This window comes from Culicoides brevitarsis, chromosome 2 (genome assembly GCF_036172545.1).
Source record: "Culicoides brevitarsis isolate CSIRO-B50_1 chromosome 2, AGI_CSIRO_Cbre_v1, whole genome shotgun sequence".
Classification (NCBI taxonomy): domain Eukaryota; kingdom Metazoa; phylum Arthropoda; class Insecta; order Diptera; family Ceratopogonidae; genus Culicoides; species Culicoides brevitarsis.
In genome coordinates, this window is record NC_087086.1 from 13,980,993 (window position 1) to 14,005,015 (window position 24,023).

At 26.6% G+C, this 24,023-nt stretch overlaps 6 protein-coding genes across 8 annotated transcripts in view; 4 read left to right on the forward strand and 2 right to left on the reverse strand.

Annotated features, from left to right (window-relative positions):
- Positions 1 to 12: 12 nt before the first annotated feature.
- On the reverse strand, positions 13 to 720 carry LOC134831327 (thioredoxin-like protein 4A). The gene is made up of 3 exons (XM_063845039.1): positions 544 to 720; positions 351 to 487; positions 13 to 288 (listed from the first exon to the last, which is right to left on the reverse strand). Exons 1-3 carry the CDS (start codon positions 619 to 621, stop codon positions 75 to 77), a joined length of 429 nt encoding a protein of 142 aa, XP_063701109.1. The 5' UTR covers positions 622 to 720; the 3' UTR covers positions 13 to 74.
- Positions 721 to 1,934: 1,214 nt separating this feature from the next.
- On the forward strand, positions 1,935 to 3,748 carry LOC134831324 (elongator complex protein 3). The gene is made up of 2 exons (XM_063845033.1): positions 1,935 to 2,016; positions 2,070 to 3,748. Exons 1-2 carry the CDS (start codon positions 1,995 to 1,997, stop codon positions 3,695 to 3,697), a joined length of 1,650 nt encoding a protein of 549 aa, XP_063701103.1. The 5' UTR covers positions 1,935 to 1,994; the 3' UTR covers positions 3,698 to 3,748.
- LOC134831325 (voltage-gated purine nucleotide uniporter SLC17A9) lies at positions 3,691 to 6,745 on the reverse strand. Of its 3 annotated transcripts, none has more exons than XM_063845036.1 (4): positions 6,586 to 6,745; positions 5,474 to 6,480; positions 4,894 to 5,190; positions 3,691 to 3,903 (listed from the first exon to the last, which is right to left on the reverse strand). In XM_063845036.1, exons 1-3 carry the CDS (start codon positions 6,642 to 6,644, stop codon positions 4,940 to 4,942), a joined length of 1,317 nt encoding a protein of 438 aa, XP_063701106.1. In that variant the 5' UTR covers positions 6,645 to 6,745; the 3' UTR covers positions 3,691 to 3,903; positions 4,894 to 4,939. The 3 variants fall into 3 exon arrangements, with proteins under 3 accessions (XP_063701106.1, XP_063701107.1, XP_063701104.1); XM_063845037.1 differs by having other exon boundaries at positions 3,751 to 3,792; positions 4,941 to 5,190; XM_063845034.1 differs by lacking the exon at positions 3,691 to 3,903 and having other exon boundaries at positions 4,870 to 5,190.
- Positions 6,746 to 7,906: 1,161 nt separating this feature from the next.
- Positions 7,907 to 24,023, forward strand: part of LOC134832929 (pseudouridylate synthase RPUSD2-like) — a 228,279-nt gene continuing 212,162 nt past the window's right edge. Inside the window, exon 1 of the mRNA XM_063847163.1 lies at positions 7,907 to 7,918. The gene's annotated coding sequence lies outside the window, so the exon portion shown is untranslated. The remainder of the gene's footprint in view (positions 7,919 to 24,023) is intronic.
- On the forward strand, positions 8,240 to 9,945 carry LOC134829499 (proteasome subunit alpha type-1). Its single transcript, XM_063842580.1, has 4 exons — positions 8,240 to 8,307; positions 8,422 to 8,672; positions 8,731 to 9,100; positions 9,624 to 9,945. Exons 1-4 carry the CDS (start codon positions 8,305 to 8,307, stop codon positions 9,864 to 9,866), a joined length of 867 nt encoding a protein of 288 aa, XP_063698650.1. The 5' UTR covers positions 8,240 to 8,304; the 3' UTR covers positions 9,867 to 9,945.
- LOC134828544 (cholecystokinin receptor type A-like) lies at positions 10,486 to 22,668 on the forward strand. The gene is made up of 5 exons (XM_063841521.1): positions 10,486 to 10,921; positions 18,100 to 18,297; positions 19,618 to 19,833; positions 20,576 to 20,774; positions 22,191 to 22,668. Exons 1-5 carry the CDS (start codon positions 10,486 to 10,488, stop codon positions 22,666 to 22,668), a joined length of 1,527 nt encoding a protein of 508 aa, XP_063697591.1.

The window sequence follows — 24,023 nt, forward strand, 5'->3', positions numbered from 1 at the left end:
AAAAAAAGACAATTTTGACTTTGTCTTATAATTAAATTTAATTTATTAATACAATTTTTAAGCATAAAATTCCTTTAATATCTATATTTCGTGGAGTAATCTTTCGGCGAAACGACTAAACCACGTCCCTTGCGAGCTCCTCTGTACACAGTCTCCACAATATCGATCATCTCCTGTTTATCTTCCAATGGCCAGTTAATCTTATTGTTGTTACCTGTACCCAAATCGATCATAATATGTTTGTTTCGGAAAAAGAACATCACTGTGCAAGGATCATACAATTCGTACCTTTAAAGAAAATAAAAAATTAAGAAATTTTTTTAAACGTTTTTAAACGAAAAAAATCTTACATTTTATTGAAATCAGGAACTTCTGTGATGTCTACTAAGTAAATGACGGCGAAATTTTTCACTTTTTCCGCTATGCTGTACATTACTTCGTCCATTTTCATGCATGCGGGGTCCCAATCGTGACCAAAGCGGATTACCTGAAAGGATTTTTTATGTAATTGGAGGTAAGAATTGAGATTTTTTGAAAACTTACGACTACTCTGTCATCTTCGCTTAAAATTGCTTGATCGACTTGCCAGCCGTTGTGGAGATGAGCTAACATATAAGACATTTTGGCAGATTTTTAATTTATTTTTTTGGGAAAGTGAAAAGTTTGATTTGATTTGCTGGAAATTTCTTTCGTTTTTAACAATAACAAGAGGTACTGTTTTTATTTGGATTTGATTCTTAGTTTGTTTTGGAGGAAGACAGTAGTTGAAGGTTCAATGGGATAAATCGCACACAGGCATTTTTTTGACTAAATTAAATTTCAAATGAAAAAATTTTTAAAAAGATATATAACGTATGTTCACTTACGATTTCCGCTATTCTACTATTGTTTTTCTTACCTTTTATACTTCTTTTGCATCTTCAATTTTTTTTAAATTTCTTATTATGTTTGCTTCTTAGGCCATTAAATTTAAAAATTTCGAAATTGAACTATCAAATTTAGCAAACGAAGTAAAATTCGGAAAACTTGGTCGATAAAAAAGAGGAAAAATTTTACAAACATTTTTTGTACTTTTTGATCGAAAAACAATTTAACGTCAGTAGAAATTAAGATTTAATTGATAGAACTCTTAATTTCAAACGAAAATAGTCGATCGACGTTTACCAGGTCGCAAAGTACATATTTTAGCTTCATCCAAATAATTTTGTGGTGAGTTTTCTTAAATTCTATGTGAAATTTTATTAGGATTTTGAATATGTGTCAAAGCTTTCACGTCCGTAATAACCGTAAATTTCCTCCCCCAAATGTAACTTCTGAAATAACGTATGGCTAATATTATAGCTGCTGCCTCTTTTTCAGTTGTGCCGTAGGCCTTCTCGGCATCGCTCCACTTTTTTGAGTAGTATGATTACTTTGCCTTGATTTTGGACTTTTCACAAGATCAACCCTTCCGCTAAATCGGTCTTCAGATTATTATTCTTTTATTTTTAATTCCAAAAAGAAAAAAAATGTTTACAATCTCGGTAACAAGATGGAAAACAAAGATGGCAGTCGGATGTGGCGTCCACAGGAAATGGTAAAACAATGAAAAAATATAATTAAAAAGTATCTGGAAGCAAAAAATTAAGAAAATCTAAATAAAATTTAAGATGCAAAAAAAAAAAAAAGAAAAAAACTTGTAAGAAAAACAAAAAAGAAGCGGAAATTTTAAATGAAACACGATATTTTTATTTAAAAAAAACTCAAAAACTACTTGAATTACTGAAAAAGTTTTCCATTTTCTACAATAAAAATACAATTTATCTATAATAGTTTAAGTTCAGGTTTTTAGAGCTAAAAATTGAATAAAAAACTAAAATTACCTTTTCTTAGTTTGTCAAAAATTGCATATGTGCGATTTATCCTTCAAATTCAGTTAAAATTTGAAATCTCGTCACAATCCTCAAGTGCACATTTATTTATTTACATCAGCAACTTTTCCGAAATTTACAAAAATGACGAAAAGAAAGCCTTTAGGTAATTTTTAAACCAATTTCCTCTTCAAAAAACTAAAATCCCTCTTCTTTCAGGAATTGGCCTCTCCAAAGAGGAACGCATGGTAATCGTCATCAACGAAATAATCCAAGAACTCTTAAAAGCACACGATGACGGCAAAGATGTCAACTTAAACGCAATGAAATCTCGTTTATCCTCCAAATACGGACTAACTCATCAACCACGTCTCACAGACATTATCGCCGCAGTCCCGTACGAAGCAAAAAAAGTTCTCTTACCCAAGTTACGTGCAAAACCTGTAAGAACTGCCAGCGGAATTGCCGTCGTTGCTGTCATGTGCAAACCCCATCGCTGTCCCCATATCAACATGACGGGAAATATTTGTGTTTATTGTCCCGGCGGACCTGATTCTGACTTTGAGTATTCGACCCAGAGTTATACGGGTTACGAACCGACTTCAATGAGGGCGATCCGGGCTCGTTACGACCCATTTTTGCAAACGCAGAATCGTGTGGAGCAATTGAAGCAACTTGGGCATTCAGTGGATAAAGTTGAGTTTATCGTGATGGGAGGAACTTTTATGTCACTTCCGGAGGATTATCGCGATTATTTTATCAGAAATTTACATGATGCTTTGTCAGGAGCTCATAGCTCGAATGTAGCTCAAGCAGTGAAATATTCGGAGAGATCCCATACAAAATGCATTGGAATCACGATCGAAACTCGCCCGGATTATTGCATGAAGAAACATTTGTCGGACATGTTGAATTACGGATGTACTAGATTAGAAATTGGAGTCCAATCGGTATTTGAAGACATTGCACGGGACACAAATCGAGGTCATACCGTGAAATCCGTTTGCGAAAGCTTCCATTTGTCCAAAGATGCCGGATTTAAAGTCGTTTCTCACATGATGCCCGATTTGCCGAACATGGATTTCGAACGAGACATCGAACAGTTCATTGAATTCTTCGAAAATCCCATGTTTCGAGCTGATGGCCTCAAAATCTACCCAACTCTCGTGATTCGTGGCACGGGATTGTACGAACTTTGGAAGACCGGGCGTTACAAGAGTTATCCGCCATCCGTTTTAGTTGACTTGGTTGCCAAAATTCTCGCTCTTGTTCCGCCATGGACCCGGGTTTATCGCGTGCAACGTGACATCCCAATGCCTCTCGTGACATCTGGCGTTGAACACGGAAATTTACGAGAACTCGCCCTGGCTCGAATGAAGGATCTGGGAACGACGTGTCGCGATGTGAGAACTCGCGAAGTCGGGATTCAAGAAATCCACAACAAAGTCAGACCGTATGAAGTGGAGTTGATTCGTCGGGATTATGTAGCGAATGGCGGCTGGGAAACATTTTTGTCGTACGAAGATCCAACGCAAGATATTTTGGTGGGACTTTTGAGACTTCGCAAGTGTTCTGATCAAACTTTCCGTCCGGAATTGAAGGAAAATTGCTCGATCGTGAGAGAATTGCACGTTTATGGCTCTGTGGTGCCTGTGAATGCACGGGATCCAACCAAATTTCAACATCAGGGATTTGGTATGTTGTTGATGGAAGAGGCAGCTAGAATTGCGCGCGAAGAACATGGAAGTGTGAAACTTGCGGTTATTTCGGGAGTTGGTACACGAAATTATTATCGGAAACTGGGATATGAATTAGATGGACCTTATATGTCAAAGTCGCTTGTTTAATTCAGTTTTAGTTAAATATTTACAAAATAATATTTTATTATTATTATTACATCCACTGTGCTTTTCTGTCTTAATTTTCAAGTCGTTCCTTAAATCTATTGGTTTGGTTGCATTGGAAGATTTTTTATTTGGGGGAAGGGGAGAGAGAGAATGTGTGATGATTAAATTCGTAAGGTAAGTAAAATTCTTGCTAACAGTCTTAAAATCTATGTGAGGGCGATACAAAAGTCGAAATATGTTTTGGATTTTGAAAAATTTTCAGAATTTGATGAAAAATTGAGATTAAAAGTTCGTTTTTAGAGCAGAAACTCATTTCAAGATTTTTTTTTTAAATAATTTTTCATTTTTAAGAGGTTAAAAGTTCATTTTTAGAGAATGTTAAAATTAAAAATGAATTTTCAGGCTAAAAAAAGTTCATTTTTAGATAAAAAATAATTTGATAAAATATAAAATTCATTTTAACAGATAAAAAGTTCATTACAAAACCTAAGAATTTATGTTCAAGAATGTAAAAATTCATTTCAAAAGCTGAGAAGGTTCATTTTAAGAATTGGATAAAAAGTTCATTTTTAAATCTGAAAGTTTATTCTAAAAAGTAAAAAAAAAAAAATCTTTTCAAAATCTTAAATTTTTTATCAAAGCATTTTGAAATGAATTTTAGTTTTTGAAATGAATTCTTCAGACCGTAAAATTAATTTTTATCAAATTCTCGAAATAAGTTTTTTGTAACTTTTTCGTTTTCAAAATAAACTTTTTAGTTTTCGGAATGAATTTTATCGAACTTTTAAGTTTCGAAATTAATATTTAGCTCTTAAAACGAACCTCTTGGTTTTAGCGTTTTTTTTTTTCGTTTTTGTTTAATAAATTTAGTTTTAAATTTTAGCTCTTAAAATTGAATTAATTAAATTAGTTCTCATAATAAGCTCTTTAGCTTTTAAAGTAAATTTCAAAAATTTTTCTAGATCATAAAATTAATTCTTGAATATTCGAAATGAACTTTTCAGCTTTTGGAATGATTTTTTTAGTTTTTGAATCTAATTTTTTTTTTAAGAATTTCCAGTTTCTTCAAATATTTTTTTAGTTTTTGAAATGAATTTTCAATTTTTGAAATAAACTAATTATCCGAAATTCATTAGAAAACTGAACCCAATTTTTTTTCTCCTTAAAAATCAAAAAATCTTTAAAATCGAAAACACTTTTGATAATTGTATCGTCCTAAATGCCCGTTAAATAAATACGAAACTAAACGCTAATGGGTTCCGCCGACGCAAAGAAGGCAAAAATGAGCCATCCAATCGTATTAATTGCAATCGAGGTGTGAAAAACGGCTGCCCAACTTGAGGTCAATTCCAAGATATGTCCTGCCAAATAAACCCCTAAAAAGCCAGGCACCGCTCCAAACGTATTCATGAGACCAAATACGGACCCGCTGTGATTTGGCGCCAAATCCTGAGGATTTATCGTACAACTTGAGTTGTGAAAGCCACTTGCTCCTTAATTAATTAATTTAAAAAAAATTAAAATTAAATAAAATTAAAATTAAATTAAAAAAAATATTTTTTCAAAATTAAAAAAAAAATTAATACAAAATGACAAAAAATAAATTAATTTTAATTAAATTTAAAAATTTAAAAATAATTTAATCTAATTAAAAAAATTAAATTATTAATTTGTTTTTTTAATTATTTTTTTTTAAGATTTTTAATATTAAAATAAATTAATAATTTAATTTTAATTATTTTTATAAATTTAATTTAAAGAATTTTTAAAAATTACCTGTGATAATTGACATACAAATAAGTGCAATCGGATAACTATTCGTGTGGCACATGATAAATAACGCACAATTCTGCGTCAAAAAGCACAAACTCTCAATAATCTTTCGAATTCTCGTGAGAGATGCTTTTCTCGCAACCATTTTGTCGGTTAACCATTTGGCGAAATACGTAAAAAATGGAATTGTTGCCCAGGGAACCATATTTACGAGCCATCCTTTGGCATTCGGATAATTTTCGTGGAAATATGTCGGGAGCCAAGACAACAAAACGAAAAAGCAGTTCATTTCGCAGGCGTGCGTGAGGACACAAGCCCAAAACGACGATTTCCTGAAGAATTTGAGCCATGGAACGGTATCTCCGGTATATGAGGCGCCACCCCCAAAATATCTATTTGGCTGATCCAGTGTCACAATTCGATGTTTTTCCGTCGCCATTGTGTGATATCGCAACACCAATGTCCAAATTAGCCCGAAAAAGCCAATTACTCGAAAAGCCACGGACCATCCAAAGTAATCGAGAAGTAGAGAGCCGAAACTGCCCGTCAGCAAAGTGCCGATCGCCGATCCCGACGTCAAAATACTGAAAAAACTTGTGCGTTCGCTGGGCGAGAGATTACGACTCGTCAAACTGCTCATCGCGGGAAAATGCAGACCTTGAAGAGCTCCATTGAGAATCCGAATGATGACGATAAATCCGATTGCGTAGTCCACGCCGAAGGCATTTGAGAGACTTATGATGTTGGGCATCCAAAAAGTGATGAGACTCCATCCGATCGCTGACAGCAGAATGACTTCCTCGCCGCCATATTTGTCGCTAAAATACCCGCCGAGCACCTGTGTGAGTGTGTAGCCCCAGAAAAAGGCGGACAAAACGGTGCCGGAATCAGTTTTGGACCATTTTTGTTCCGCAGCGACGGATGGCAGCAGCAACGGCATCGAAGTTCGCGTCGAATAGAGCATGCATGTTCCCACGATGAGTGTGAGGAACCAAGTTCGTTTTTCATTCCTGCCGAAGAAAAAAAAATAGTAGCGTTAGTGACACGTACGAAGGACAATGCGTTGCTAAAATGAATAATTTTTGGATAGCAACACGTCATTCGGAAGTGCTTACCGTGTCCATACGCTTTGATTTTGCTCTTCCGATCTGAGTAATCGTAGTTTCTGTTCCATGAGGGGGATGTTGAGCGTGTTTGTAGCTCACTTCAGACCGTGCATTCTACGAAATTAGGCTCTGAAGGCTCTTGGATGTTCCACGTCTAACTGAATGTTTACTAAACTCGAGATTTCTATTGGTTTCGTTAGTTGGCCAATCACGGAGGGGGATTTTGAACCACCAGAGGGAGCTTTTTAGTACTGTTTTCCTTTGAAAATGATTTTTTCAGTTAGAGTTTCCAAATTCGAGATTATTAGAAATCTCGAGTATTATTCGAATACTCGAACCGAAAAATTTTTTACGAGCAAAATTTTGATAAATTTTTGGAAAAATTATTTCTCATGAAAAATATATAATTTTTGATGAAATTTAAATTTTTTAAAAGGTTTATCATGTAAATTTAATTTTCAATTGAAAATTTCTTTTTTTTAGTAAAATTTTGGAAATAATTAATAAAGAATCGTTTCCATTGCAAAATAAGAAGATTTAGCTCAGTATGTGAGTCAAATTAATAATTTTTGAATTTAATGCTAACAATTTAAGGCTTTTCAGGTTAAATATCAATAAACCTCACTTATTGAAAAGTGACATTAGTCTTCAGTTGAGAGTCTTTAAAGGAGACACTAATTTAACACTAATTTGATCAAAAAAAAAGAATTGTTTAACTAAATTTTATAAATTTGAAAGATTTCAACTTATGATCTTCAAATTTTATAAAAATGATAAAAATTGTTTAAATTAATTTAAAAATTTACTTTACACTCAAATTTAATTAAATTTTTTTGGCATTTTTTGGTCAAAAATGCTCTAAATAAAAAGAAAATTTAAAGCATTTGTTTTGTTGAGAAAAAAAAAGGTTGAATTTCAGCTTAGAAGTCAAAAGAAGGTTTTTAAGCTTATTTTTGTTTACAAAAGTCAAAATCGAAATCATAAGTTTTAAAAAATTATTTTTTTCATAAAAAACCGAAGAAATGTCTTTTAATTCTTACCTTTGAGACAATTTGACAAAAAATAAGATCAATCTCAATAAGCGAATAATCATTTATTCAAAAGCATTAAGTTTTCTTTTGAAATATTTAAAAAGCCGATTAAATTCAATTTTTATCAAAATTTTAAAAATTGAAAAAATGTTTTTAGTTTTAATCTTCATCGTTTGTAGATTTTTTTTTTAAATATTTTTAAATATTTAAAAATTTCAAAAAATTTAAAATTACTTTTAAGAAATTTTTGAAGTTAAAGAATTAAATTTTTAAAAGTTTGAAAAATTTAAATTTAGCTTAGCAAAAAAAAAGTTAAATAATTTTTCAAAAAATTTAATTTTTAAAAAATTTTAAAAAATATTATTTTTTTTACATTTTCAAAAGCTTATTTTTTACAATTTTAATTTTAATAATTTTATATGCTCATTTTTATCAAAATAAATCTTTTTTATAGTTTTATGTTTATAAATATTCACACAATTTAAATATTTTTAATTGCAGGTTAAAATAATTGAGATAAAAATTATGTGAAAGTTGATTTCGGGTACTCGAGTATTATTCAAAAATACTCAACTCCGAAAATCGGGTAATAAAAGTTGCCGAGAAATTGGAATCCCTTCTTTCATCCGAGTCACAACACTCAACGTCATCGTCAAGTGTCAAGTTGAAACTGCAAATCATCCGGCTTTAAACAAAAATGGTAAGTTTTGCAAGTTTTTCTTGATAAAAACTCAAAAAACTTGCAAAATTTTGTTTCAAACTACAAACCCAAAACCGGAAAACAAAAAATTTCATTAAATTTCTTCCATTTCAGTTCCGAAACCAATACGATAGCGATGTTACTGTGTGGAGTCCACAGGGTCGTCTGCACCAAGTCGAATATGCGATGGAAGCGGTGAAGCAAGGCTCTGCCACAATCGGTTTGAAGAACAAGGATTTCGCCGTACTTATCGCCTTGAAACGTGCATCCTCCGAATTGTCGAGTTATCAGAAGAAAATCATTGAAATCGACGATCATTTGGGTATTTCAATGGCTGGTATCACCGCTGATGCTCGCGTTTTGAGGTAAAATTTATTTTTTTCTAAAAACTTCCAGAAATTAAACAAAAAATGTTTTTTTTAGTCGATTCTTGCGTCAGGAATGCTTGAATCACAAGTACACGTTCGAAGATTTGCATCCAGTTGGTCGCTTGATGACGAAACTCGGCAATAAGATGCAAGTTTCCACACAAAGATACGATCGACGTCCCTATGGCGTTGGATTAATTGTCGTTGGGTACGACGATCAAGGTCCGCATGTGTTCCAAGTGTGTCCTTCTGCCAATTTCTACAATTGCAAGGCAATGTCTATCGGATCGCGATCACAATCAGCTCGTACGTACTTGGAAAAGCATTTAGCCAAGTTCCCCGATTGCAGCAAGGAGGATTTGATTGTTCACGGATTGAATGCGTTGCAAGATACGCTGCCCAATGAAGTTGAAATGAGCAAAAAGGTGAGTAATGAATCTCAAAAAGTTGAAAAATTCGTTTTAGATGATTTCGATTTTGTGAATTTTTTAATAAAAATTTTTAAATAGCCGGAAAAAATTAAAATTTGAGTAAATTTTCGACTAGTTTTTAACAAAAATAGAAAATTTTCCATCAAAATAAGAAAAAAAAAAATTTTTTTTCATACATTTTTCAAATTTTCAATTATATTCTAAAGAAAATTATTAATTTCTCTTGAATTGAAAAATTAATAAAAAAAAAATAATAAATTAATTTAAAAAAAAAATTAAAATAATAAAAATTTACAAAAGTAACTAAAAATTAAATTTTACAAAATTAATTTAAAAAAAAATAATTTAAAAAAAATAATTTGTAAAATTTCTTAAAATTTTATAATTTTGATCTTTTCTTATGAAATTCTTCAATTTATTTTTTTTTTAATTTTAAAAAATCGATTTATTTATTTATTTTTAAAATTTATTTTTTAAAAAGTTAAATTTTTATATTACCATCAATATTTTTTTGTAGAACGTCTCCATCGGCATCACCGGATTGAACGAAAACTTCCACGTTTTGACGGAAGACGAGACAGAAAAGTATTTGGCGAAAATTAAGCAGCGCAAACCACGCGGAGATGATGGCGGTGCAGGTCCCAGTGGCGCAGGACCAGGCGATAGTCAACCCCCAGGTCCCGATGATGCCGTTCAAATGGAGGAACCACAACCAGATCCAATTCCAGATGTGGCAGTCGAGGAGAGACCATCTCAATAAACATGCAAATTTCGTGGTTTTTTGTTTAATTTTTCATTATTCTGCATTACATTTGAATAAAAATCATTTTACAATGTAACACTTCTCATTCATAAACATTACTCAATGGACAGTTGCGCAGAATTCAGGCTTCAAATAAATTTCATTCAAAACATATTTTTTTAACAGTGTAGCATCCTTTGATAATGTTAACTTGATTTTTTGTTGGTTAGTATTGTTTCATCTGTGGACGCGAAAGGATCTGAAAATAAAAAAAAAATAATTTAAAATTAATTTTTTTAAAAATCAGTTAAAATTATGCAAGTTAATTAAATTAAAAAATGTGAAAAAAATAAAAAAAAAAATCATAAAAAATAAATCCATGAAAATAATTAAAATTAAAAAAAATATTAAAATAAAAAATATATATTTAAAAAATAAAAAAAATTAAATTAAAAAAATTATTTTAATAAAAAATAAAAAAAAAATAATTTAAAATTAAAAATTTAATTAAATTAAATAAATTTTAAAAAAATAATTAAATGTTTGAAAGTTAATTTTCAAAGCTAAATTAAATCGTACACAAAAAAATATAAAAAAATCAAGGATAATAAGTGAAAAATTAAAAAAAAATATTACAATGACCTCATTTCCTGAAACAACGAACCACAATAATTTCGATGCAAATGAATCCTTTCCGTTGTTTGATTTCAATTTTAATAATGTGTTAATAAATACAAACATTTCGACAAACACCGTTTTCTACGAAAATCCAACGCACACCGATAATATCAATGCAACGAACAAATCGGTCATTATCGAATGGGATTCAATAAAATGGCTTTTGACAATGTACTCGATAATCTTCTTGCTGGCGACAATTGGCAACTCGTTGGTGATACTCACACTGGTGCAAAATAAACGAATGCGAACCATAACGAACGTTTTTCTGCTGAATCTCGCGATAAGTGACTTATTTTTGGGCGTCTTTTGTATGCCCTTCACTTTGGTCGGCATGATTTTGCGAAACTTTATTTTTGGAGAAATTATGTGCAAGCTGTTGCCATATCTACAAGGTAAGAAACCCTTTTTTTGCGCGATAATGAAATTAATTTTGATTGTTCTTTGAATGTTTTTTTTTTTTTTTTTTTTGAGAAATCGACCACTAATGAAGTTATTTAGGATGAAACAGAATTTTAAATGAAGATGGAAAAGATGTTAATTAATTTGAGTGTGAGGTGCGCGAAAGTCCGAAAGATGAGGGTGGATGCAACAAGCAAAAATGTCTCCTTTTTAACAGAAAATAAATTTATTTTCCTTTTCAAGCATTTATTTTTTTTTTTTCGTAAAAATTGTATATTTCACAAAAATTGAATATTTCACAAAAAAAACAAGTAAAAATAAATTTAAAAAATTAAAAAAATATTTAAATATTTTTATTTTAATTTTTATTTTTAGCCCAAAAAATTTTAAAAATATTTTTAAAAAATTTAGTTAAAAATTTATTTTAAAAATAAAATAAATTTTATTTTTTAATAAATTTAAAAATTTTAATTTAATTTAAAAAAATATTTTAAAAATTAAATGCCAAAAAAATTTATGGATTTGTTTTTAATTTTTTTCTTAAAAAAAACTTAAAAACCAAAATGCTTTTCCTTATTTTTTTCCTTTTTATTTATTTATTTTTAAATATAATTTACTTTTCTGTTTGAAACAGACGAAAAAATCTTTCAATGAACTATTTTTTTTTGTCATAAATAAAAAAAAATACAAAATAATAAAAAAATATAAATTTTAAAATCAAGTGATCAATTTTGTTTATTTATTTTTGTTTAATTTTAATTTATAAAAATTTATTTAATTTAATTAATTTAATTGCAAAATAAAAATTTTTTATTTTGGATTTTTTTTGGAATTAAATTAATTTTTCTTCGAAAACTTCTTGATTAATTGACATGACACAAAAAAAATCAGTTCATTAAAAAATATTAATTTTTTTAATTTATTTAAACAAATTAAATAACAATCCGTGTGGTGTGTGAAAATGTTGGTCAGAAGTTATTTTCACAAAAATTATGTATTCCTGGTGCGAGAAATTTTTAAAATTAATTCAACTTCTTTATTCATTAAATTTTTATAATAAAAACCACAAAAATTTTTGTGTTTAATTTTTTTTTTTTTGCATAAAAAAATTTCGTTAAAAAAAAAATTTTTAAGAAATTAAATTTTTTTTTTAAATTCTTGACCCAATTATTTTTGCTTTTTTGTAAAAAAATTTTCGCACTCGAAATATGGCTAATTTTTGTAAAAATACGTTCAGACCAATATTTTTACATACCACTCGAATTGTTTTTGAGAAGTTTTTAAATTTTTATTTTTTTTTCTCAAATTGATTTAATTAATTAATTAATTATTTTATATATGAATAAATTCTTTTATAACAAAATTTTAAATATTTTATTTATTTTTTTTAATTAAATTTTTTTTATATACGATATTTTGTATTTTTAGAACAGTTGATTTTAATTTCCTGAAAAATTTCAAAAATATAAAGTTTAAATTTTTCCCGTATAAAATAAATCTACAGAAAGATTTTAGCCTATGGTCAAACGGACTTAATTTAAAAACTTCTATACATTCAACATAGAAGACTTTTGATTGACGGACTTTTTACTCTTCTGATCCATATCCATATCAGAAGTTTTCCGTTATCCTTTGATGATTGAAGATTAAAAGTTTCATTAATTAAAAGTTCTCGTGTGATTTGTTCTGAACTAAATTTATAAAGAATTAAATTGACATGAAACAGTTTCTCAAATAATTTTTTTTTTTCAAAAATGTATGTCAAAAGGTAACGATTTTGCCCTTAAAAAATAAAACGAAACTCGTCAATCAATAAACTCACCTGTCAATAAAATGTCGAAATGCCAAACCATTTTCCGTGTTGCAAAAATCTACAACGGAATAATTTTCCGATTACTTTCTCGACATTGATGTTAAGTTTTTTTTTTTTTCAAAAAACGCACATTAGTTTAATCTATCGAGAAAATTAAATAACATTATTTGATAACACACATTCTCTTTTTTTTCTCAACACGAGACGATAACAGACAACAATACAAGAAACAAGAGAAGAAAAAAAGAAGAATGTCATCACGAGAAAATCGAATTATTCTATTCTTTTTTAACTTTTATCGTCGTTGTTATTTGAACGATGAACTTGGTTTACTTTTCACATTATGCCGCATATGCTTCAATAGTTTCTCTGCGACTTGGGTGCTAATGACAGAAAAAATTAGAAGCAAAAGTGGTCGTTTTGCGATATCATCGGGTGGCTGTGGTGCATTTTTTTTTGTAACTTACCGCTTAATTATTCAAAAAGTTTGTAATGTGTTTCTTTTGTGCACCCAAAAAAAAGGAAATTTTTCCGCTGAAAAGTTCTTTTTAGTCTGAAAAACGTGCCAAACAAAAGAAAAACCGAAACGCAACGAAAAAACTTATTTATAATGAATTTAATTTCTGATGCATGCCTCGAACGAAAGAAAAGTGGAAAATTATTCCTTTACAACTGTTCTCTTCTTGATCGCTGTCTTGCGAATTATTTCTTCGTTTTTTTTTCTCAGAACGGGCGTTATTCCTCCTACTTATTTCTACGTTAATCCGCACGTTAAGCTACTACTACGACTTTGTGTGTGTATTAGTTTTCCGTCACATTTGTCAAGATTAATGAAAATTAGAGCAACTTTCCTCGTTGCTGCCGTCTCGCTTTTAATAAATGCACGACAACCTCGAAGCCAAAACGTGACTTCGCAACCACATGAATGACGAAAAAAACTTTAAAGCGAGCAATGAGTTGAATTATTACCAAAAATTTGCAGTCAACAGTCTTGTGCGATATATCATGCATCGCCACTGAAACGCAATAAAAGTAATATCAATGAATTTTATATATTAGGAAAGGGCAGTTTTTCAAAATGTTTCACTTTTTATTTTTTTTATGAAAATCTAAGAAAATTTATTGAATTTTTTGGTAAAAATTGATAACAACAAAAAATATCTAAAAAATTATTTTTTAAATATTTTCTTGTTTCAATAATATTTTTTAAAAATTAAAAAAAAATTATTTGGCCAATAAGACTTAAAATATTTTTAAAAAATTATTAAATAAATAATTAAATTAAATTAATATTTTCATAATTAAATACAAAATTAATAACAAAATTTTTGTTTATTTATTTTTTTTTAAATAATAAAAAAAATTAAAAAAATAAATGATATGTTTTTCTTCACAAATGTTTGAAAAATATGTAAAAAAATAAAATTTAAATTCAAAAATAAAAATTAAATAATTTTTTTTTAAATATATTTTATTTATTTTTTTTTTTAAATTATTTATCACTTTTATTTTTTTTTATTTTTTTTTATAAAATAATATAGGTAATCTTAGTAGATAACTCGTTTCTTTTTTTAGGTACTCATGAGTCCCTTACTATTTTAATTAATTAAAATATTTTATTTATTTATGTGAATTGTTAATTAATTTAGTTATATTAGTTTTTTTTAATTTTGTATATTTATTTTTTTTAATTATAAAATAAAATAAAATTATTTCAAACAAAATTTGAATTTTTTCATCTTAATATTTTAAATATTTTTTTTTTTTTAATTAATAAAAAAATCAATAATAATTAATATTAATAATTAAAAAATTAATATAAAATAATAATAATAAAAATAAAATAAAAATAATAAAAAAATTAATAATAATTAATATTAATTATTTTAATTTTTTTTTATGAAGATTTTTTAACCAAAAATATTAATAATTTGATATTTTTTATTTTTAAAAAAATTCAAAATATTTTTTTTTAACTTTTGTGACAATTTTAATCTAAAACTGACAAAATTTAAAAAAAAAAATGATTTCAAGCCCATTTAAATTTTCAGAAAAAAAATAAATTTGAAACTTTTTTAAAAATTGCATTTGCTTAACAAACTGAAAAATGTGTCGGACTTGTTTGTTGCAAATATTTGAGCTTAGTGACGCAAAAATGTATATTGTTGTGGAAAATGTAAATACTTGCCTATACATTACAAAGCAATAAAAAGCAGTTTAGGGCACGTCGAAAGTTTAGAAATAAATTTCAAGTTCGTGTTTCGGTGTGTGCGACAATATTTACAACAACAACACCAGCTAAAGTAGGTAATGATTTGTAATTTAAGAGGATGAAACATTTTTGCTTGTCGTTTCATGGTTACGAGAGCATGAAAGAACAAAATTTACAATCATCACATTGTAAAAAATTTTTTTTTTGTGTAATCAATATCAATCAACTAGACACGAGGAAAAAAAAAGTTTTTCTCGGTTTTCCATTTTGTTGCACCTTTGACGTTACTAGAAGGCTTGAAAATGATACAAGTTTGCGTGTCAGAGAGTTTTTTTGTAACTCCTGACAAATTCTTTTGTCACATGTGTGCTCTTTAAAAGTTTTGCATGGAAATTTAAATGACCAAAAACTGGTATGATAGTTAGTGTCAGTTTGTAGGAAGAAAAACTTTTTTTTTTTGAAAAGCCTTATTTGTCGTGTAAAAAAGATTATCTTCACGAAAAGTAGGGCGAACGAAATAAAAGTAAAGCAACAATTTTTTAGAACTTTTTTGTGTCTTTGAATGACGTGCAATTTAATGATTAAATTTCAACAAAAGACTAATAAAAAAGGCTTTGACAAAGGATTTTTGCTGGATTTGGTCAATATTGTCAAAAAAGACATTTTTATTATATAAAGGAATTGACGATGTAAAAGTTCTTGTAAAATAAGAAAAAAAAATCTTATATAAATCACATATAAAAAGTCAGTAAATTATTAGTTTAAAAATATTAAAAAAATTCTTTAAAAAAAAGAATTAATAAAAAAAAATTAAAAATATTTGGAAAACTTTTAAAAATATTTTTTTTACAATATTAACCTTTTTTTCTTGATGAATAAAAAAAAATTTATGAAACTCCAATTTATGTTCTAAAATAAATTAATTAATTTTTTTTAATTTTTAAAATTTGAATTTAATAAAATAAAATAAAAGTAAAAAAATAATTAATAGAAATTTTAAAAAAACAATTTTTAATCAAAATATAAAAAAACATTTTAAAAAATTGCTTAGAATGCTTAATAAATATTTAAAAAATACTTTAAAACAATTAAAACATTTTGTTTAGTAAATTTTATTTTTTACACACATTTTTTTTAGTAGCTTAGTAGCTTTTTAGTTTTTATGCTTAGCTATTGCTGATATATTTTACATAAAAATTTTATTAAAATATTTAAAGAAATTTAAGATAATTTCAGAAATTTAATAAAATTTAAGTTTATTTGAAAATGAAGAAAAAAAATTTAAAAAAAGTACATAAAAAAAAAAATAAAAAAATTACAAAACATTTACATTAGAAATAGAAATTTCAACATTTTCAGAAGGAAAATATTTAACCTTTTCTTTTAAATAATTTCTTATATAAAAAAATGTTTATAAAAAATTAATTACCCACAAATGTTTTTTATTTTAAAAACATTAAATCAAATGTAAAAATAATAGAAAAAAAAAAATAAAAAAAATTAAGTCGCCAAATAAAATGTTTCCTTTTTTCTATTATCTTTATACTCTTTTGACTAAAAATAATGAATTACCTTTTAATCGTTTTTTATACAAAAATTTACATTAATGAGGGTCGAGATGCGTCTTTTGTAAAATAAAAGATAAAAAAATTACTGTTAACAAATAACGCAAATTAAACTGAAATTAGGTTACTACTTTGGTATCTTACATTTTAATCTTTTTTTGCATCAAAAGTTGTCAAGCTGCATAATCAGATTTTCATTTGAATACAACTTGACCAGCATTTTATTGCATTTTAATATCTATTTCACAAAAAACCTTTTGAATTTACGTACAATTTTCATTTTTCACAAAGAACTATATTAATCTCCATGACTTTTGAATTTTAGTCAATTCCCTTAAAATTTGGCAAACATAATTATTTTAGCGTTTTGAAACGATTTTCATTACAAAACAATAGAAACCACCGTAGAAGGAACTTAATATTTTAGAATGAATTGCAAAATGTATACAAGTTGGCGGGATTAAAATATAATTTAGTTTGTATCCACGTTTTGTGGGAGATTTTCCGTCATCCTACTTTAAGATCTTGTCTCATTTGAAACAAAAAAAAAACTATAGACCTGAAATTCAGAGTATTTTTTATTAAAAATGTAAAAAGTTTAGCAATTTGGCCTAATTCTTGTCTGGGTCGTTTAAACATAACTTGCAACATATCTTTGTCTCTAACTAAGTCGACTAAGAGACTCTGAAAATTGATTGTTTAAAATTCATGTCTCGCGAACCAAAATATTTGCGAGACATGAAAATTAACTAGATTAGGTATCAACTAACAAAAAGATTGTACATTGGGGCAAAATTTTAGAATGTGAATCGGGATGGAATTTAAGAATGTCCATTGGGGCAACATTTTTAAATATGCATTGGGACAAAGTATCAAATTGTGCATTGGGGCAAAATCATAAAATATGCATTGGGACATGCGTATTTTATCCCAATGCTCATTTTGAATTTATGCCCCAATGCACATTTTGAAAAATCAAATAATTGCACATTCTGAAGTTTGGTCCCAATGTACATTTTGAAACTTTGTCCCAATGCACATTTTCAAGTTTCACCCCAATGCACATTTTTAAATTCCAACCCAAGTCATATTGTCAAATCTTGCCCCAATGCCAATTTTTGGTTGATATTCTAGTAATTTTCATGTCTCGCTGATATTTTATCTTGCGAAATACGAGACGAAACATAGTTTTTTTTGAACCTAATGTTGAATAACATCACACACAGACACAAAACAATGCAAGATGAAAAACTTTCGCCAAGCAAGAAAAATATTTTAATGTATTACACACTCGAGTGTATTATTTTTCCAAACACATGAATATCTTTTATTGTAGTTTATTTTAGATGTTATTGGACTTGTAGCTCGGTGAACGACCATGTCTGTGTATAATTGAAACATTAAAGTAAAATATCACTGCTGCATGTTTCCGCACCCGCAGCTTGCCACTAAATTAAAAAAGTTCCTTTTTTCCATGATTTTTGTTCTATTTTTCTTTTTTTCCTTTTTTTTAGATAAATTTACCGAAAAAAAAATTCATTCAGATTTTTATTCACTCAAACGTTTGTTTATCTTTTGCAGCATCTTCCGTTGCTGTTTCGTCGTGGACATTGGTTGCGATATCTGTGGAACGTTATTACGCAATTTGTCATCCCCTATCGTCGAGACGTTGGCAAACCCTAAGCCATGCTTATAAATTGATTGTCATTATATGGCTGAGTTCATTGTTGTTTATGCTGCCAATAGCTTATCTTTCGCAACTTATACCGACACGAGATGGTAAGTGATGGCGCGTTACGCCATTGTCCCAACGAGTAATGACGATAAATTGAAAAGGAAATTTTAAACTTTTTTTTCGGTTGATGATAGATGCATGGAGAATAGTTTTTAGTCCCACATTGTCCCCCTTTTTTTCTTTATTATGAACGGCGGCTTAGAAGCCATTGTATCAGTGTTCAATATGACTCCCATTTATTATTACCCTGATACAATCAACATTTTTTGTGGATTATCGTCTCTTTGCTACTCGCATCGTATTATTTTATTATGTTTATGTAGTTGGAATATATTTTACCTCCAGTGGTGTGAAAGATCTTCAGTTCAAGAGCAGTTCAAAAAAATTTTTTTTAAAAATATTCGATAAAAAAAATTAAATTATTTAAAAAAAAATTAAATTAAATTTATTTAAAATTAAAATATTTATTATTTATTTAACAATATTTATTAAGTTCTTCAATTATTATAACTTTTTATGATTTTTATAAAAATTTTTAAATTTTTTTATTTATCTTAAAAAAATTTTTTTTTCACAAAATCTATTTTAGGTACATTATTTTTTTTTTTTTTTACAAAAAGGAAAAACTTAACTATTTTTTCTAAATTTTAAATAATTAAAAAAAAAATATTAAGTAAATATTTGCATCTTAAAATCATTTAAATTTAATTTTAAACTAAATTTAATTAATTAAATAATAAATTTATTAAAAATAATAAAATAAAATTTTATTCTTTCTAACTTTATTTGTCAAAAAATAAAAAAAATAAAAAAATAAAAAATAATAATTTTTGATTCTGAAAAATTAATATTTAATTAAATGACAAAAAAAAAAATTAAATTCAAAAATAAAATTAATTTAATTAATTAAATATCTTAATTAAATTCAAAAATGAGGCAATTAAATATATTTTTTTTCAATATAAATTAATTTTTTTTTAAATTAAAAATAAATTTTATTTTTATTTAAAAATAATTTTTGGATATTTTTTAAAGTTTTTGATAATTTTTTTAATTTTTTATTAATTTTAGGTCTTTTAAAGAAATTCTGTATACTTCGCCTCTGACTCTTTCCCAAAACTATTCTTCATGCGACGCATGCACTTTTTACGAATGCAAAATTGAGATAAATCCAATTGCACAATTTATTGCTTTATTTGTCTCGAGTAGAACCTCTCGAGTGTCCTTATGAGCAAAAGAAAGCATGAATAACAATAAAATTGTCCAAAGTAATCGAATTTTCCTCATTTTTTGTTTCTCTCTTTCATTTCTTAACGTTCTACTTTCTTTCTTCTTTCCTTTATTTTTCTTTTTTGTCGTTTTAGGGCATCATAAATGTCGTGAAAACTGGCCAAAGAATTCGGAAAAATACGAGCAGTCATTTAACTTAATCTTGGATGTCATGCTACTCGTCATTCCGCTGCTGATGCTGGGAGCGACATATTCGCTCATTACGCGAACATTGTGGCAAAACATGCGAACGGAGAGTTGTGGGTCATGCAAAGGTGAAACATCGGCCACTACCGGTCAAATTAATTCATGTAAGTCTGGTTTTCAAAGTAAATGTTTTACACAAATAATGACATCGAAGCGACATGATAATAAATTTATGAACAAAAAACCAACATCATAATATTGCCGTGCTATAAATCACGCAAGCGACACATCTTTGTGTGTGTGCAAGATTTTTGCTCGTCGTCTTGAGCCATTAACTTTTGCTGTTTTTTCTTCGTTTGCCGTTCATCCGTTTTTCATCTCGCCACTTCGCAGAAAAAGGAGAATTATCTCCGACGACGATGGCGAGAAAAAGAGAAATTTTATTGCTCTTATCTTTCGTCTGTTGTCTGTGATGCGAGAGAATAAAAGGAATTTTTCGGATAATGGGTCAAGAAATAGCGAGGGAATTGTTCACAATGCAGTTCATTTGTATTCAAGACAACCAGATTATTTGTCATTTTAAAGCTACTCCAACTGTCAATACAGAAAATCTCCAAAATATGTTCCCTTTTCGTCAATTTTACAACAACTGGCAACATGTGTCACTGAGTAGTAATCAATTTCGCATTATATCATTTCGTTTTTTTTTTGTTTGTCGCGGCATTCGTGCGTGAATCCTCCTCCATTGAATTTTTTTTTTCTTTGTGTCTTTAAAAAGAACATAAAAAAATATTTATTGCCAAAAATTTCCTGAAAAAGGAAAAAATTAAGATTTATTCGGGAAATTCACATGACAGTCGTGATCACGTAGTTATTAATTTAACTTCTTTTTTTTTTGTTTGGTAGCGACTAATGTTGTGGAAGTGTTCATAAAGTCAAATGGCAGTGCAAGCAGCAGATGTCCCAACAATGGATTATGTGAGAGTTCAGAGAGGAAAGATTCCAGAGGATGGCATCAAGGATGGTTGCGGGCGTCACAGGAGCTTAATAGTGTACCGGAAATTACGAAGATGTCAGGCGGGAGACATAATCCAGCGTTGAGGAAGTAAGTATTTTTATTTGTTTTTGATTTTTATAGCTGGTATCCTTACCACTAGACAATATGGGAAATTTATTTTATTTTTTTTTATTTATATTTATATTTATATTTATATTTATATTTATATTTATATTTATATTTATATTTATATTTATATTTATATTTATATTTATATTTTTATATTTATATTTATATTTATATTTATATTTATATTTATATTTATATTTATATTTATATTTATATTTATATTTATATTTATATTTATATTTATATTTATATTTATATTTATATTTATATTTATATTTATATTTATATTTATATTTATATTTATATTTATATTTATATTTATATTTATATTTATATTTATATTTATATTTATATTTATATTTATATTTATATTTATATTTATATTTATATTTATATTTATATTTATATTTATATTTATATTTATATTTATATTTATATTTATATTTATATTTATATTTATATTTATATTTATATTTATATTTATATTTATATTTATATTTATATTTATATTTATATTTATATTTATATTTATATTTATATTTATATTTATATTTATATTTATATTTATATTTATATTTATATTTATATTTATATTATATTTATATTTTTTATATTTATATTTATATTTATATTTATATTTATATTTATATTTATATTTATATTTATATTTATATTTATATTTATATTTATATTTATATTTATATTTATATTTATATTTATATTTATATTTATATTTATATTTATATTTATATTTATATTTATATTTATATTTATATTTATATTTATATTTATATTTATATTTATATTTATATTTATATTTATATTTATATTTATATTTATATTTATATTTATATTTATATTTATATTTATATTTATATTTATATTTATATTTATATTTATATTTATATTTATATTTATATTTATATTTATATTTATATTTATATTTATATTTATATTTATATTTATATTTATATTTATATTTATATTTATATTTATATTTATATTTATATTTATATTTATATTTATATTTATATTTATATTTATATTTATATTTATATTTATATTTATATTTATATTTATATTTATATTTATATTTATATTTATATTTATATTTATATTTATATTTATATATTATTTATATTTATATTTATATTTATATTTATATTTATATTTATATTTATATTTATATTTATATTTATATTTATATTTATATTTATATTTATATTTATATTTATATTTATATTTATATATATTTATATTTATATTTATATTTATATTTATATTTATATTTATATTTATATTTATATTTATATTTATATTTATATTTATATTTAATTTTTAAAAAGTATAAGGCGCCTCCATTAATTTATGAAAATTAAATAAATTTAAATTCAGATCCAATCCGGAAAAAAGTCTTCAAAACAAAAAACGCGTAATAAAAATGCTCCTGCTCGTCGTTCTTGAATTCTTCATATGCTGGACACCCCTTTACATCATCAATACGATCATCCTGTTCGATCCCATACTCATCTATCAAGACTTGGGCTACCACGCTGTGTCCGTTTTCCAATTACTTGCCTATTCATCATCTTGCTGCAACCCGATAACGTACTGCTTCATGAATAATGGATTTCGGAAAGCCTTCTTGAATCTCTTCAAATGCTTTAAAAGGTTCCGTGCGACGTCCTCGACAGCAAACACGACAGCCAGACGACAGCAACAGCAACATCGTCGCACAAGTATGAGCATTCCAGCAGCAGCAACAACAACAACGACAGTGCAAACACCATCGAACTTGAATGGCAATGAAGGAAATTCAAAAATGATAAATCGTGATTTTATGCATTCACATTTCGTAGCCGAGAGGAACTAGAGCAAGGAGTTGGAGCAGTAAAAGTTAAAACATTTTAATTAAAGAAAAGAACAAAAAAAAAAGAGTTGCAGATTTTTTAAACTTGATTGTTTTAATTGAAAAATTCCGAGAAGGTAAGTGGGATCGATAGAAATGCTGTGAGAAGAGAAAAATGTGAAAATTAAATTTTCATAAGCAGAAATCCCCTTCAATCTTCCTTTTTCATGTATTTAACGCACTCAGAAAATACCACAAATAAGTACGAAGAATGGAACTGGCATTACAAGAAACACAATAAAAAATTAAACTTTTTTTTGCTTTGGGGCTTAAATAGGCTTGATTGCATTTCATTTTTTTCTGTTTGTTTAAAAAATTAATTTAATTATTTTTTTTAATTGCAAAAAAAAAATTTCCCCATATAAGAGTTCAAAATTATAACGAAAAAAAAAACGAAAAATTCAAATTTAAACCGAATCCCAGTGCAAATTTCAAAAATCTAATGATTTGAAAATTTTTTTTTTTTTTTTAATTTAATTGAATTTTAAATAAAAAATTAAATTTATAAAAATTATTTAATTAAATTTAAAAAAAATAAATATTTAAATCAAATTATTAATTTTTTCTGCTAAAATTTAATCAAAAATTTTATTTGAAAAAAATTAAATTTATTTTTTTTTATAAAATTTTAATATAAAAATATTTTTTTAATTTTTAATTTATTTTTTTTTTAGAATTAGAATTATTTATTTGAACTTAATTTATTAAATTTTTAAAATAATTTTACAAAAATTTTCTTAATTAAAAAAAAAATCAATTTAAAAAAATTAAAAAATCAGAAAAGTTTGCAGAATTTTTCATTTTTAAAAAAGACAAACAAAAAAAAATACAAACAATTTATTTTTTTTTTGAAGAAATGCGCTTCAAAGTAAAAACTTCATTCAAACTTTTCCAATAAATTGCTTGCTATTTAAACATGTCTCTACGTCGTGTCTACAAGCGAACGTTAAATCAACTTAAATCCTGTGTTATCGAATAAATCGTGTGTTGAACATCATCATCGTTCACATTATCTATATCATTTTTACGACTGGTCAATTTCAAAGCCTATTTATAAAAATCTGCTTTTCTTCTCCTCCATTCACGTCTAATGCACTTTTCCGTTCAACTTGTGTATTCTTAGCGTCATGATAAAAATATAATATTTTTGCATCTGTTGTGCTTACTTAATATCGCTCGACAGGAATATGTGGCAAATGGCCAAAATTAATGGAAATGCTTTTTTCTTCCTCCATGGTGGTTGGGAAAAAGGAATTTGCACAAAAAAGGCATTTATTTGCAAGTAAGTTGCATCTCATCCGTTGTAGTAAAAGTAGACA